Source organism: Rhopalosiphum maidis, chromosome 3, assembly GCF_003676215.2.
Source record: "Rhopalosiphum maidis isolate BTI-1 chromosome 3, ASM367621v3, whole genome shotgun sequence".
Lineage (NCBI taxonomy): Eukaryota > Metazoa > Arthropoda > Insecta > Hemiptera > Aphididae > Rhopalosiphum > Rhopalosiphum maidis.
Window position 1 is genome coordinate 29,507,471 of NC_040879.1, and position 16,270 is coordinate 29,523,740.

The 16,270-nt window shown below is 26.9% G+C and overlaps 1 protein-coding gene across 1 annotated transcript; it reads left to right on the top strand.

Moving 5' to 3' along the window:
• Positions 1-297: 297 nt before the first annotated feature.
• Positions 298-15,359, top strand: LOC113555975 (hexokinase type 2-like). Its single transcript, XM_026960639.1, has 9 exons — positions 298-355; positions 6,278-6,440; positions 6,507-6,649; positions 6,723-6,941; positions 8,772-8,871; positions 10,799-10,988; positions 11,097-11,252; positions 13,177-13,450; positions 15,249-15,359. The coding sequence occupies exons 1-9, from the start codon at positions 308-310 to the stop codon at positions 15,357-15,359; spliced, it is 1,404 nt and encodes a 467-aa protein (XP_026816440.1). The 5' UTR covers positions 298-307.
• The last annotated feature ends 911 nt before the right edge of the window (positions 15,360-16,270 follow it).

A 16,270-nucleotide genomic window follows, 5' to 3' on the forward strand; every position in this document is an offset into this window, starting at 1 on the left:
CAATGGAATCCTACAATCGTACGATCGATAGTAGAATTTATAAATAGATATCGATTTATTAGTGTTGCCACCTGTATCGGCATATAAACAAGAAGCGCTGTAGTCAGTGTCCTAATACATTATACAAGTAAAACCGGTCCTGGAGATTGTCCATTTATTAGTACAGTACACGCAGTTGCTGTGTCAGCTCTGTATCTAAGTATTAGTACAAGTGTGATTAACTCTGTTTACATTTCATAAAAATAATAACAGTATAACGTTAAACGCCAAGGTTCTTTATTTTTATTATTTAAAAAAAATTGCCGCAATGTGTTTTGACGAAGACATTCCACCATCGTCTGCCGTCCAAGTAACCGTAAGTAATCTCTTCTGACAATAAATTTTTTTGAGGAATGTTAGTAAGGAATAGAAATTCGTTTTAATTAATTAAAATGTACGACTTTTCTGAATCTTATGGCGTGGAATATAGACATTTATAGATGAGCTGCGCGTTCCCACTAGCGAGAAGACAGTAACGTAAGAAAATTCGCCATAATAATAAAATGTTAATATGTAAATAACATTGTGATTTTACACGGAAAAAGTGTTTTTATGTGAATGTATTTTATCTATGTTTCTTTTAAGAGGATGTTGGTGTGTTATTTATTTTCTCTTTTGTACTCACTTATTCACGGTAAGTCTGTGTTTCCCAGAAACAACCGTGTATTGTTAATTTTAGTATTAGAATAAATTGGCTTATTATCAAACTTAAAGTAAATAATATTATTTGTATGATAAGACCACACTGTTATTTGAATGGCTGTTTTCAAGACGCAGAAAGAATGTTTATGAGTAGAGGAGGAGGTGTACATTTCATACGACGACACGCCGATCGTTTTTTTTGTGCAAATGATTTATTATCCGAATGTCCCCTTCTCCGCGCTGTGGTGAAACGTATACCTGACCGTACCCATGGGGATGAGAAAGACAAGATTTCTGTGTTGTCGTCGTTAGTAGTAGTGTAATACCTTTAAGTGCATTATAATGTACCTACACCGATAGATACTTATTCGTGGAATTGTTTGCAGGGGATTATTTCCTTAATATAAATGGAATCCCGCCGTACTGGTCGTAACACGTTTGGAAACATAGATCTTAAATGTAACTGGTTTGGGAACACCACATGTTTAGAAAAATCACACGTTTGGGTATAAATGAATATAATTTCATGCAGTGTTGTTGTTCGGTTCAATGTAACTATGCTATTTTTCCATAAACTACAACAGGTGTCCTCAAACCCAAACCATTATATTTTTCAAAAGACCACAGGGTATTTAATAAATAGAGACACATTTTATCTGATGCCATACGGTTTGTGGCTGTAATTTAAATTTTTACTGTAATATATTTTTCACGAACTTAAAAAAAAACATATTTTAGTTTTGTTTAACATTCTAAATATTAAAAATAATTAAATAACAAGATAATAATATGAACAGTTTAATTTTCACTATTTAATGCAGTTGACGTAGGGTAAAATCTTGTCGGCGGCATACTAGATGTGGCCACGGGCCGTAGATTCCTGCATTATATATATATACATAGCATAGTATAATACTCTAATATAAACACAAAATATTCTTATTATTATTGTATTAATATTATTGTTTTTACAAACAGTTGTTCAACAAACATGTATGATAAGATAGGAACAGAGGCAGATTTATTTTTTTTACGACTATTGGCGATTTTACGTTATGAGCAACGAGGTAACAAAAAATGTCCACCCCTATAATAGGTGAACAAGTTATAATACCCCTTCCAAATACCTACTCTAAATATTAAATATATAGACAATAGCAGTAGACATCCATTTGAATTTTTAGACTATTTTTTATTTTGATTATTTTATTTAGCCTACTTTGAAAAATGGGTATACCGTATACCATGTACGATATACAATAATATAAAAAAATACGCACATTATTAATTATTTTTGTTAAGTATAAAGTAATTAATTTTCCAATTTTTTTTTATACGTTTGATATTTTTTAATAAAGCATTACAAAATTTTCCGTCCTAGGCAACTATGTCTACAATGTCTAATGGGAAATCCGCCTCTGGATAGGAAGTAGATTTATGTGACTTATTGAGTCTTACCTAAAATAATTTTTTGGTACATTACTACATGTCTACATTACAGTGGATAGGAAGTGTAAAATTCAAAGTCTATACTTTGTTGGATATCAATAATGCATTCTAAAAACAAAATACAATTCATATAACAGATACTTCAAACTAAAAGTTTTATTTTACAGTCTAAAATAATTTTATGAGTTTTTAGATCATATTTATACACTTTTTGATTAATATACAATTAGGCAGGTAATTCGAAATATTATTTTAAGCAGTTTAAATTTTTTTTAATTTTAATATATCTATAGGTATTCATAACTTATAATTTAACATATTACCTATAATCTTAGTTTTATAATTGTGTATATTTAGGAAGAATCACTATTCTCTAATATCAAGATGATGTTTACTGATATAAAACCATTACCGATGAGTAGGTATACTACAATTTTTTCGTATACGTTTTTAATCTTAGAGTTATTAAATTTCTTATAAAATTTTAAAATTCATATTTAACTGATATTTTGTAATAAAATAACACTAAAAAAACTTTTTTGCTAATTTAAATTATAATTATTTATTATTATAATTGCGTTTGAGTGGTAAAAAGGTATCCTTGGCTATATTTTAGATCATATTTGATAGTGTTTAAGTTATTTTAATGCTAGCTTTACTGATAAATTATAAGTTATGACTATAATGACCATTGTGTTTTTGGAAGTACATACAAATATTGAATTATATATTATAAATTACCTAGTTAATAAGCATTTTTTTCTACATAAATTATTGTTTTTTTATACTGAGCTATCATATTATAAAACTTATGTATACGAGTATACGTAATTAGTTACGCGGTTAGGTAGTGTTTCTATCATAATATAATATAAATTCAGATGAAATATATTGTTTAACGTATCCATTTAATTTGATAATATAAAACATATATTTCCACAACGAACAGGTAGTGTAGTTACTCACTAATATAACAACCGCATAAAGGTCATTATGAACATAATAGTTATTGATAAATATCAGATTAAATATTATAAGGATATAAACGATATACCATATCCTATTCGATAGAGAACAGGCGAAAAAGCGATGTTCGCGTTAATTGTCCATTAATGATTTATAGCCGTGTGAATTAAATGATTATTACAAATTTGTATATTCACATATTAATGTGAAGTAAATAGGTTATTATAAGTTTCAACGATTAATGTCGAAATTTCGAGAACATTCAACACGAATGAAACATTAAAACACTAATAATTCATAAAATATAAACTAATATTAGTTTTTAATTATCCATATTGAAATAATTGATCTATGAATGTGTATTTCTGTAACTAATACAATTTTAAAAATTATTTTATTTTATATGTATTTACTCTATATTTTGGATTATTAGTAGAGCGATAAATATAATTATATTAAATATTTTTTTTTTTTTTTTTTTTGTAATACTTTCTAAGGTATAAAAAATGCATTAAATTTTCAACTACAGTAATTTTCCTGGTAGATATTTTGAGGTTTAGTACTTTTCCTAATAATTGTGAATAAAATGAATAAATTTTGATTTCTTTTTTCAAATTGTATGATTAAAATTTAAGTAGTGTTATAAAGTAGGGCTAGAATTTGTAGGTAAATACATATTTTTACTAAAACATGATAAATTAAGTATTGGAAATTATGAATTAATTTCACGTAATTTGCAATAAAATAAAATATATTTTATTTTATCATGTTTTTACATATTTCGTCATAAATACATATAACATATTTCAACATTATTTGTAAAATTTCTGCGTTTTGTTTACATATTTCGTAAATTTTGACAATTTAATTATACATTTACACTTTGATAATAGTACTTGTAAAAATTATAAGTGTATAATTTATATGGGAAATAAGTATATGAAAGTATTAGTTAAATATTAATAACTTGATTATAGTTTATCTTATTTTTTTCTATTCGATAACTATACATTAATGATCTTAGATTATACTTTACCTATATATTAGACAAAATATATTTACGAATTTTCAACAGTGTCAGTACTTGCGTTTGCATGGTTGTAAAAATAGCTTTATATTTTTTAAATTAAATTGATTAGAAATTAAAAACAATTAATAATTGTATATTATTCAAAAATTATTTAGAATTTTATTTTAATTTTATACGTTAACATAATTTTAAATTTTTCTTATTATACATTTTTATTTTATACTATATATTTTGGCCATTTTAATTATATATATATGTACATATTTTTGGTTTCTTATTACATATAAATCTCAGCCCTAGTTATAAGAGTTTTTCTTTTTTTGTCAACTAGAACTTAGATTTGTCCTGAGATCGTAGCTGCTGAATGTTACTAGGTATCTGAAAAATGAATAATTTTACTATTACTTTCAGATACCAATTTTTCTCCTATAGTATCAAATATTTAACCTTATTAATCATTTGATGTATTGTATTTATAATTCTATAGTTATTATAATGTAGCATAAAAACAACATTTTAATTTAATATAAATTAGATATAATTTTAAAATTTGAAGTATTATACAAATTTACATAGAGTCCTAGATAATACCCTTTTCTTAAAATTGTATAATAAACCAGTTCACTATTATATATTTATATTAAAATAACAGATTAAAGCAAATATTTTTTTAAATTTGAAAGGTATAGAATATACATTATACATGAATATAATTATGTATAATTCGATTTACAATATATACATGTATATTGTTTTATTGATGATATTATGCACTTTAAAATTAGTGGATTATGGCATAAAATTAAAAACAAATACTTAATAGTGGTAAATTCTTATAAAAAAACTAATTAATATATCTACCTAGTGACAAAATTGAAATCAAGATTTCATATGGAACGTAAAATTAAGTATTCAAAACTGAGAACCATAACAAAAATTAATAGTATTTATTGCAATTTATTTTAGATAACTGACAATTGTAATAGAAATAACCAAAGTAATTTGTTGAATATTGAGTTTTCGACACGAATTAAAATGACTAAGATAATATGATATACATTATACTCGTACATCTAAGACATGGTTTTCAAATAAAATCTTGTAACAACTTACAAAAAAAAAAAAAATTAAAACATAAAATTTGAAAACTAATGCTGTAATGAAGTGAGTGATCATTAAAATGCTTATTTTTGTTATAGGTATCTAATAAGACATAAGCTTTACTTACTCATTCAGTTAAAAAATTTAGTTTAATTTTTTTTTTTTTAAATTTGTATAATATGCATAATATATTAATATGTATAGTATACGAGCATTTCAAAAAGCCATGTATAATATTATTCGAGTAGGTAATATTTGTTTTCATCGACTGTATCATTTGTGATAGCGTAGCATCAGTAGTAGTCATTTATGTGGCTTATAGCCTATAGGCACCAGTTCAACCGTCTTAATGAGTATTTCGTTATCGTGTTTTTTCATATAGCCGACAGCCGTTACCTATTATCTACTAACATTAATGACTTCCGGGTGTTTTCATTTTTTACTCGGGATAATTGTTATAATGCCATACAACAAGTATACATAATTATTATTGTTTGATTATAAATTAACCTATGCGTTGTGCACACAAGCTTATAATTACTTATATCAATAATATTTCGTTGCTTAAATTTTAAATGAGATATTAAAAAGTTATAATGCTCATATTCTATCATATTATTAGATACATATATATATATATATATTACTTTATTTTATCATAAAAGGTTATGTTTATTGCACCTAGCTACTTTTTCTGTTGGCACTGATAATAATTAGGTAGGTATTCGTTTTTATTATCGTTGTTCATTATAGTTAATTAATAATAAAAATAATTATTAACCAAAATTAATTAACCACGTGTAGATTTTACAATTATTGTAGAAACGGGTACCTAAAATTATACCTACTCGATTAGGATTAATATAATTTATTGTTATATTATGATGGTATTTTTTTTTTTTAGTTTTCCTTGTGTATCTATCATATGAAATATTATACCAACCCAAAGTTATGAATAATTAACTTGTATTTTGATTTATTATTATTGTTATACTGCGTTTTAAATTTATCAATATGGACAATAATAAGTACAATGTTCTTATTTTTTAGATCAAAGATGATTGCAAATCACTTATTTTGTCCAATGAACAATTGACTACTTTGATGAAAGATATGGATAAGTCCATAAGAAACGGTTTGGGCAAAGAAACCAATTCATCTTCTGTTGTTAAATGTTATGTCACTTATGTACAGGATTTACCTAATGGGACAGGTTAAAATGCCTATGATAGTTATATGATATGGCTGCAGAAGATATTTAATTATTTTTTTCTTTTAGAAAGAGGTAAATTCTTGGCTTTGGATTTGGGCGGTACTAACTTCCGTGTACTATTGATTGAATTGGGAGATAAAAACCACTTCCATATGGACTTTGAAACTTTCAAAGTTCCCAGTCAGATCCAAACTGGCAAAGGCACAGAAGTAATAAAATATAGTCTTGTTATTAATTAATAACTATAGATACTAAACTTATGTTTGTCTTTATATTATGTAGTTATTTGATCATATTGCTAAATGTCTGGCAGAATTTGTAAATAAGTACAAAGTGGACAGCAAAAAGGCATTGCCGCTGGGCTTTACTTTTAGTTTTCCACTTAGACAAGTTGGACTTACAAAAGGATTTTTAAATAGCTGGACCAAAGGATTTAATTGTTCGGGAGTGGTTGGCGAAGACGTTGTCAGACTTCTTAAGGAAGCCATCAAGAGAAGGAAGGTAAATAATGTTCAAATTAGAAAAATTATTAGTTTTTTTTTTATTACACTTTACTTTTATCTTATCTTTATATAATATAGTCTATAATTCATAGTTATATAATATAATATGTTACTATGTATCTATGTATGATACATATTAGCTTACCGGGAAAAATGCCCTCTTCGCATGAAAAATAAATCTATAAAGGGCCCCAATACCGAAATATGAATGGGGCCCATCGGGATATACCCGGTTTCCCGGTAGGCCTATCCGCCTATTTTAAATGAAATACATAAATGTATGTCAAAATGTATATAGTAAATATAAAAACCCATAAACGTATACGACTCAACCCAAAAATAAAAATACAATTTAGACTTTATAGCATATACAATTTATAAAGTATCTGAATTATATTTTTAATATCTGACATGTTATTTGAGTTACAATCAAATAAATATCATAAAAATGATTCATAGGAATTATAATGGGAAAACATTATTATTATAATATATTTTATACATATATTTATTAAATGATAAATAAATTGAACATTTTAAAAATCGATCAAATTCATTAAAAATATAAACGTCGTTTATGCACGTTCACGTTCTATTTGAAAAAACGAATGACGTTCACATATCGTTCATTATATATGAAAGTGAATGCGTGAACGTATGTTCACGAACGACATTCTTTCCAAACACTGGTATTAGTATAATATAATTCTTAATTGCAATGCATTACACAAATTGATGGTAAGTTTAATTTGATTTTAATTTGATTTCCAGTATCCTTACAGTAAACAGCATGTCTTTTTCCGTTTAAATGGCTTATAACATATCGTATAATGTACCTATACAGTAATCGATAATACATTGAGCAATTTTTTTTTTATTATACGATTATTTTTTCACCTTTTATACATTTATATCGATTAAAATATCACAATACACCATCCGCCATTTAAAACCAAATAATATAATGATACGTATATTCGTATACGTATCTATTTAGTTCTCACCATACACTTAAAGATAAACTGCGATTATATCGAAGGGCCATTGGTGGTCATATAATATTTGCTGATTGTTTTATTTTACAGCGTTGGTAATTATTTTAACGGTTCTACAAACATTATAATTCGTACATAGGATTTGTTTGAACCTATAAGGCAAGGGTGATAAATCTATGGATAAATTGGAATAATCAAAAATTCTGTAACTTTATTTTTATCCTAAGAAAATATAACTTCATTTACAAACGTGAATAATTTTCAAATTCTTGATCAGAAAAATTTTGAATTTAACCCAAAAAAGGTTCATCACCCCTGCTCTAATGGAATAGGAATTGGCATTAAAGTAGGTATGTATATTATATACTATGTACTTAGTACATATACCCTACAAGTCAACGGTCAACGTCAGTAGTTTATCTTTCGCATAGATATATCCAAATACTACTCTTCTATAATATTAAAATTTAGTATGGAATATAAAATATGCATATGCTATGATATTATAATTATTGTATGTATACAAAATATTGTTTTTAGACAAAAAACGGATTACATTTCTTAAAAGTTACGTTTTTGATCGATAGAAGCTCTTTTTTAATATAACTATACTTTTATTATACAACTTATATTCTATTCTATTAACAGAATTGTTAATAACATTGTCCGTATATAATTTTAAATGTTTGTTTTTCATTTCATATTTGTTTGTCTTAGGTCTTCCATCAAACATAGTGCGATGTATCGTTGATACTCATTTCTATATATAATTTATATTAAATTATATTTGAATATTTTTTTTTGAAAGTTTATTTTACTGTTAATTGTATTAGGACGTACAGATTGACGTGTGTGGAATATTGAACGATACAACTGGTACACTCATGTCATGCGCTTGGAAGACTCCGAACACCAAAATTGGACTTATAGTTGGTATGTTGAGTAAACAGATATTTAAGTAGATACACATATTTATTATAATAACTCAATAAGTGAGTGTTAACTGTCATGTCATAGCCATAGCTTTGAGTTAACACACAAAATACCACACAATATATTACTTGTATTTTATCATAAGTACCTATAATATTTTTTATGCTGCTAATAATTATTTTTACACTGATACTTTCATTTTTCTTCTAATAATATTAAAATCATTATTTTTGTTTTATTTATTCTTATTTATTTAATAATAAACGTATAATAACTTGTAGGAATTAACTATGAAGCTAGAAATATTAAATATTACAGTTAATATTATGTATTTTTATAACTTATTAACTTTTTTGTTTTTATAGAAAAGATAAATTCGTTAGTTTTTTCTTAACTTTTCTCATTTTATTTCTTTTTTAAACATTTTATTTTATTTTATAGAAGTACATATAGATTAATTAAACAAGTTCGTCTTGTTAGGCACATTATCGTATTGATTAAAGTAGTTGCTATATTGATTCGATAGCCAATTAGTTAAAACAAATAAACTCTCACCTCGACATTAAATGATAAATTTATAGTTTTCAGGTTCCTGTAAAAGGTTAAGAGTCAAATTTAAAATATCATACCTATTGATAATTTGATAATAAGTTTTGTGGTAATGCAATATACTTAATATTATTGTCGGTTTAATAAAATTTTAACCTTGGGCTAGACAACGTTTTATTCTATGACAGATGGATTATCTTCATTGTTTCAGAATACTTAATTAACTTGTATTTAATTGAATTTTTTAAAAGAGAAAAACATATTATAACTATCTATGTTTTGGTTTGAAAGTAAAATTATTATCAACATTTTATAGGTGTTGCGAATCTACTCACATTATTCAATTAGTGATGACTTATGACTTATGATAAACTAAAAAAATCTACGTATTATTATTGCGTTATTGGTCGAGTTCACTGTGATTGTTTAATATATTATATACACGTGTATATGTTGCCCACATAACACAATAATTTCTTTATCTTTATTATAATAAACTTTATGAAACATTTTATTATTCCATTTTATGCTCTTTTAATAGACATTTTCAAATGTGACGATAATATATATTAGGTTTTTTCAATTATATTCATGTATAATACATACAGGTTCTAAATTTTTTTTTATAAAATACTGCTGCTTATACATTTTTATAATTTTTGTTAAATACCAAAAATATTGCACGTCAACTAAATATTATAAAAATGTATTTTAAAAAACAGTTTCAACACCGATATACGTTCGAGATATTTACGGTCCGCACCTTTTTTGGGGGCGTTATTCGATTGCATTTATCAACTTTAGGTATACCTTTTCAGTGTTTTAATCGCGTCTTTAATTCTGTAAATTAAATATAATATGTGATTTGTCTGTAACTTGTATTGAGCTTGAGTAAACAGTTTGCAAATTTAAACTATTAAATGTAACAGCCTATTTTCAATGAGGATACTGTGTCACTGCAACGAAAATACATCATGTTGACATCGGCCACCTAGCGGCGTATTTGGGAGGAGGAGTTAATAACTTATTTTAAAATTATAGTATCAATAAAAGCTTACTTACGCGATGACCTAAAATCTGAATAATATTATTTTACCTTTAAATCATATAATAAGCCAAAAAGGTAAATTGACTTCAATATTAAAGTTAACAATATGCCTAAAATTGGCGACTGTTGCACGTTTGAAATTACATATACTCTTAAATAACTAAAATTATTTTGTCTATAGTTAAAATATTATTATTGAAAATGATTTTTAGTCGCAATTTTATGCGCAGGATTTATGTTAGTATTGTGCATTAAAAAAATAAATATGGACGTCAAATATGTAGCTTCGGTTTTCGTATTTTGATTATCTACAAAATTGTGTTTGTGTAGGAACGGGCTGTAACGCATGTTACGTTGAAAAAGTGGAGAACGTCGAACTTTTCGACGGCGACAAGATAAAACCGCACGTTATCGTGAACACCGAGTGGGGCGCATTCGGGGACGACGGAAAATTAGACGCCATTCGCACGAAGTATGATCGGGAAATCGACGAGGACTCGTTGAACCCAGGACAACAGAGGTAAGCGTGTTGCTCGCTCGATACGAACGAAACAATATTATTTTTTACTAATTTCCGTGTGACCGTGCACGATGTCGGAAATATATGCTTTCTACTGCGGTGTTTTAGATTCGAGAAAATGATTAGCGGCATGTATATGGGCGAGATTGTGAGGTTGGCTATCGTGGACTTGGCCAATCAAAACAAACTTTTCGAGGGAAAACTGTCTGAACAAATGAAGACCAAAGGTGCGTTTGGCACGTCATTCGTATCAGATATTGAGAGGTAAGTAACTACCTATAGGTATACCTACGCCATAGCCTACGGTGTAAAACTATAATTATTTTAATTTTTAAGACTTCCATTGTAAATCTCTTAAAATATTAATTCATGATAGACAAAGGGAACAATACGGTGAAAAATTTTCAGTGGTATACATGTTTTATACACGCTATACATGTTGATTAAAAATGTTATTGTGGCAGAGAGCACATAGTACTTTTCTGCGAAGGTTATGAAAACTTTAAGAAACTCCGATTACAAATGTATACCTAAAGCTCGGCAATTGTTAGTCGCAGGTAAACGACCTATATGCTAATGGCAAGATAACTTAAAATAAATTTGGTTATCTCATATTTTCATATTATTAATTTAAATTTTATAGTTTTACATTTATTAAAAATTATCAATTTATATTAAATATATTAAATATTTATAAACATTTTTACATTTTGGCTCTCGGTGTCATTGTATTTATTAATGTGGCCCTCGGACCTCGAACCTATTCATATTGGCTTAACCAAATGGTAGATACAATAGGGTAATTCTTTTATTTTTAAACACTCATTATTTCGTCAAGTATTGACATTTTTTTAAATTGTTGTTTCATATCTCATATGTAATAAACTCGTTATCGACTATTGACATAGCGATGAACTTTGCACCTGCTGTTACCAACGCCTCGTAGTCGTATTAAACCCGAAGGACAAACACCAAAAACCTCTATTCACTAATGGTTAAATGAAAAATAAAAATTATAACATTAAAATTCATAAAAAAATAGCTCTATCTATTTTATAAAATTCTAAATATAGGTTAGATTGCCATTAGAAAAATCAAAAGTTGATAGTGATTTCACTATTATATATAATAGAAATAAAAATATTATAAAGTTTAAGAAAAAATGGAACTAAAATTTTTGAAAAAAGTCAATAGGTACTTGACGAAATAATGAGTGTTTAATGATAAAAGAATTACCCTGTATATTATATCATTTATTTTTATAATAGTATTAATTACAGATTAGGCTGATTTATTAATTAAACATTACTTTGATTGAAAAAAACATTGAGTCTTACCAGTTAAATAAAAACAATATGTTTTTTTGTCTTGATATATTAGGTGAAGTTTAAATGACAAATATCTGAATTATAAAAAAAAAAATACTAAACAACTTAAAAATAAAAATTTCATATTTTTATCCGGGATCTGGGTAACGTCCCTCCAACCAACAAATATTGTATACTAATTTTACATAGCTATTTAATAACGTACTAATACATTTTAATACCGATCGTAAAAATACGTACATTTTGAAAGTTAAGTTTGTTTTTCAAAAATTGAATCGGGGAGGGAAGAAGGGGGGGATTGACGTGGCATACATAGTTACGTAGGTAGTTAGGATAGGGATGACTGCAATACCGGTGTACTAATAGGCGATAATATCAAAAATGCCGAAATATTGAAAATAACCAAATTAATTATTAAATATTTTAATCTATTTGTATTACTATAGGTAATTTATTATATTAATATTATTGATAATAATATAGGTATCTTAGGTATATATTTCTATCTTTTAGGTTAGATTTTGCATTATTTAAAATTAAAATACAATGTAACATAGACCTTAGTATAACCAAAATATTGAAAATATCGGAATTCGATGTAAAAAAAATATCGTCACACCTAAGCTAGGTCAATGGCACGTGGGTAAAAGAGGAATTGATTTATAATAAATTTATTCATTTACGTCGCCCTTAGTTTTGTATTTAGTGCTTCAGGCGCTAATAAGTTGTGTAGTCATCAGTGGCGCAACTAGAAAACGATTACCAATGGTAGTTATTCACTATAAGTTATGACTTATAATACTTTACATTTAACATGATATTATTGTTGAATAACACTATTTGTGATTTTTACGTCTTAGTGATACTGCTAACTACAAAAATACGTGGAAAGTTCTAAGCGAGATGGGCATCAACGACCCATCGTTGGCCGATTGTGCCAATGTGCGATATATTTGCGAGTGTGTGTCCAGTCGTTCGGCGCATTTAGTGTCTGCTGGTCTGGCCGTGATTCTCAACAAAATGGACGAAAAATCTGTAACAATCGGTGTCGACGGTTCTGTTTACCGTTTCCATCCCTATTTCCATAAACTCATACTGGAAAAGACTAGACAGCTGACTAAAGCCGACATCAATGTAAGTGAATGAGGGAATAGTATTATTAATCCACGTATAATACTAATCATGTACGATATAACTTATACCTACTAATAGATTACTAATTAATCGGCCTTATAGGGCTTGCCTATAACGTTAAGCTGTAGAAAATATAAATGTTATTATAGATGTATTATTATAAGAACGCTTGAGTTAATCTCGTCTATAATTTATTAGGGAAATTGTTTGGCACAAAAAATTATATGACATGTAGTATACCTACATTCCCCGAATTATACGGCGCCTATGGAACTACACTGGACTTCTCCCTGACATTACGTCAAAGCTCATATCTCATATTATATCAGATGATATAATATACATAAATTAAAGAATGCATATTGCACAAGCTTGGATTATACCTGATTACCTAGGATTATATTATTACCTCCCACGGTAATCTGACAGTAAATTTTATGTGGAACGCTCATTTATCCAAAATCCATTGGGCCCCTCTTTTAGTTTTTTCCAAATCAAGCACTGACTATAATTGTTTCTTATACGTGATGTTTTAGAAAACGCCCTTTCATATATGAATCGATTTACACAATTTAATCATAAAAAGTATATTTCAAGGTTAAAGAATATTATACGCAATATATATATATATATATATATATATATATATATATATATTACCATAATGGGTTACATTTGAATATTTTATAAAAAAATGTAATGATTTACAAAAAAAGGGGGGGGAAATATTTTTGACCTTCGTGAGCTTAACGAAAAAATAGTTTTTATTTTAAAACATGTTATTATTATTGTTTTTTGAATTTTTAAACCTAACCTGGAATTTATAGCTGGTATATAACTATACTACAACCATATTAAATTTTATACGTCATAAAATATAATTAAACAATATACACCAGTATACAATTATAGTATAGATTAAATATGATTGTTTAAGCCATTAATGGGGGCGTTAGTGTTTATAACATGATTAGGCGCAGGCACGTATACAAAAAAAATTTCGGAGGGTGGAGGGTTACAAAATTTAGCAATACAAATTGTGTTGCAACATAATAAAACAGTTTTTTCCTCGTTAATCGAAAAAATTTCCGGGGGGGTTGAACCCCTCCTGTATACGTGCCTGATTAGGTATATATGAGCGCGGCGCTCACTTCTCCAATTTTTTCTATTAAATCATTTTTAAAGAACTGTTACTTTTATTTGTTTTTAGTGTTTTTATATTACTTATTTAATACATTTTTAAGAAAAATTATATAGTTCCGAAAAAAATGTTTGTGTATATTAAAGATTATTTTATAAAATTATTAAGTATAAAAATATCTTATTTTTAAGATTTTAGGCGCTTATAAATCTAGTCTCTAGTTATAACGTATATCTTGTAAAATTTATCAATCATCAGGAGTCTTAATAATATTATACACAAATAACTAAAGTCGAAGTTTGATAATAAGATAATGTAGGAGATAAAAAAATTAATAATATAATTTTTAATTTATAAAAGTTGTTTTATCATTATTAATTTTGCAAAATATTAAATTATATTTTTTTCTTTGTAGGCCCCTATTTCTCTTGATGGGCCCAGGTGTCATGCCCCCCTTCCTTTTTAATTTGGGCCTGAAATTATTTGTTTTTTGTATTTTATTTGTTGTCGAAAACAATTTTTTTCAAATGAAATAAAAATGAGATTAAATCTGGCGTTTTTAATGAAACTTCCTTTTAGAAGTGATCAGTCCGACTTGCAATTTATTATAGACTTAAAAATTAGAATAAAATCAAAACTTTTTTTAAAAATTTCCAGTTTGAAATGATGTTGTCCGAAGATGGAAGTGGTCGTGGAGCCGCCCTCGTTGCTGCTGTAGCTGTCAGGGATGAATTGCCTTTGGTGACAAATGAAGAATTATCAAAATAATTGGTGGTACTCAACTAATGAATTAAAGTTGTTACCAAAGCATGTTTTTTTTAAATATTTTATTTTAACATTTAACAATTTTTTTTATTAGTTTTAAATTAGTGATGGTTCGCCTTTTACATGGCTTTCGCCATACATTTCACAATTACAACTTAACAAAATTGTATGTTTGTCATTGTTAAGTGAGGAAATTGCATAAAATAATAATAGTGTTATTTGATTTTACATTTTACTATATATTAATCAAACAATTATTGTTATAAACATTAAATTATGACTTATGAGTAAAATAAACATTTAAATAACACGAGTTCGTCAGAATTTTTATTTATGCTAAAATAATACTATATAATGTTTATAATATTACTGTAGATATAGAACAATAAGATATTGGATAATACAATTTAAAGTAAGTAGTTTACTATTTTAAAATAACTAAATGTACTCGTATTTATATGAGTACAATTATAAAAGTATTAACAGATACATTCTTAGGATTTTTTATTGGGGGGGGAGTTTATTAAAAAGTGAGACGTGGGGCTAAGCCCCTTCACTCCCTTTCTTAAATAAAAACATCATATATTCAAATATAACTTATTATATTTTTGATTAAAACAGAAATTACGAAATGATATAAACTACTCTTGATCTTATACAGTCTGTAACCATATATTGTGGTCACTGTTCGGTAATCTTGTAGATAATCTGTATACGAATCAAGGTATCATAAAGCAGTGCTTCCCAACCTATGGGTTACGACTGGCTAAACTTACCCATAAATAAATATATATATAATCATACTATACAATCAAATATTTTTCTTAATTGGGATGGGTCGCATAACTAATAAGGGGTAAATTTGTGGGTCAACCTAACCTTGGATCAATACACCTGGATACGAATCACGATTT

Bases quoted from the DNA above. Each gene is read 5' to 3' on its own strand.
- LOC113555975 (XM_026960639.1), top strand. From the start codon at position 308: ATGTGTTTTGACGAAGACATTCCACCATCGTCTGCCGTCCAAGTAACC. The intron at 6,942-8,771 runs GTAAATAATGTT...TAATTGTATTAG, and splicing joins AAGCCATCAAGAGAAGGAAG to GACGTACAGATTGACGTGTG. The intron at 10,989-11,096 runs GTAAGCGTGTTG...GCGGTGTTTTAG, and splicing joins TTGAACCCAGGACAACAGAG to ATTCGAGAAAATGATTAGCG.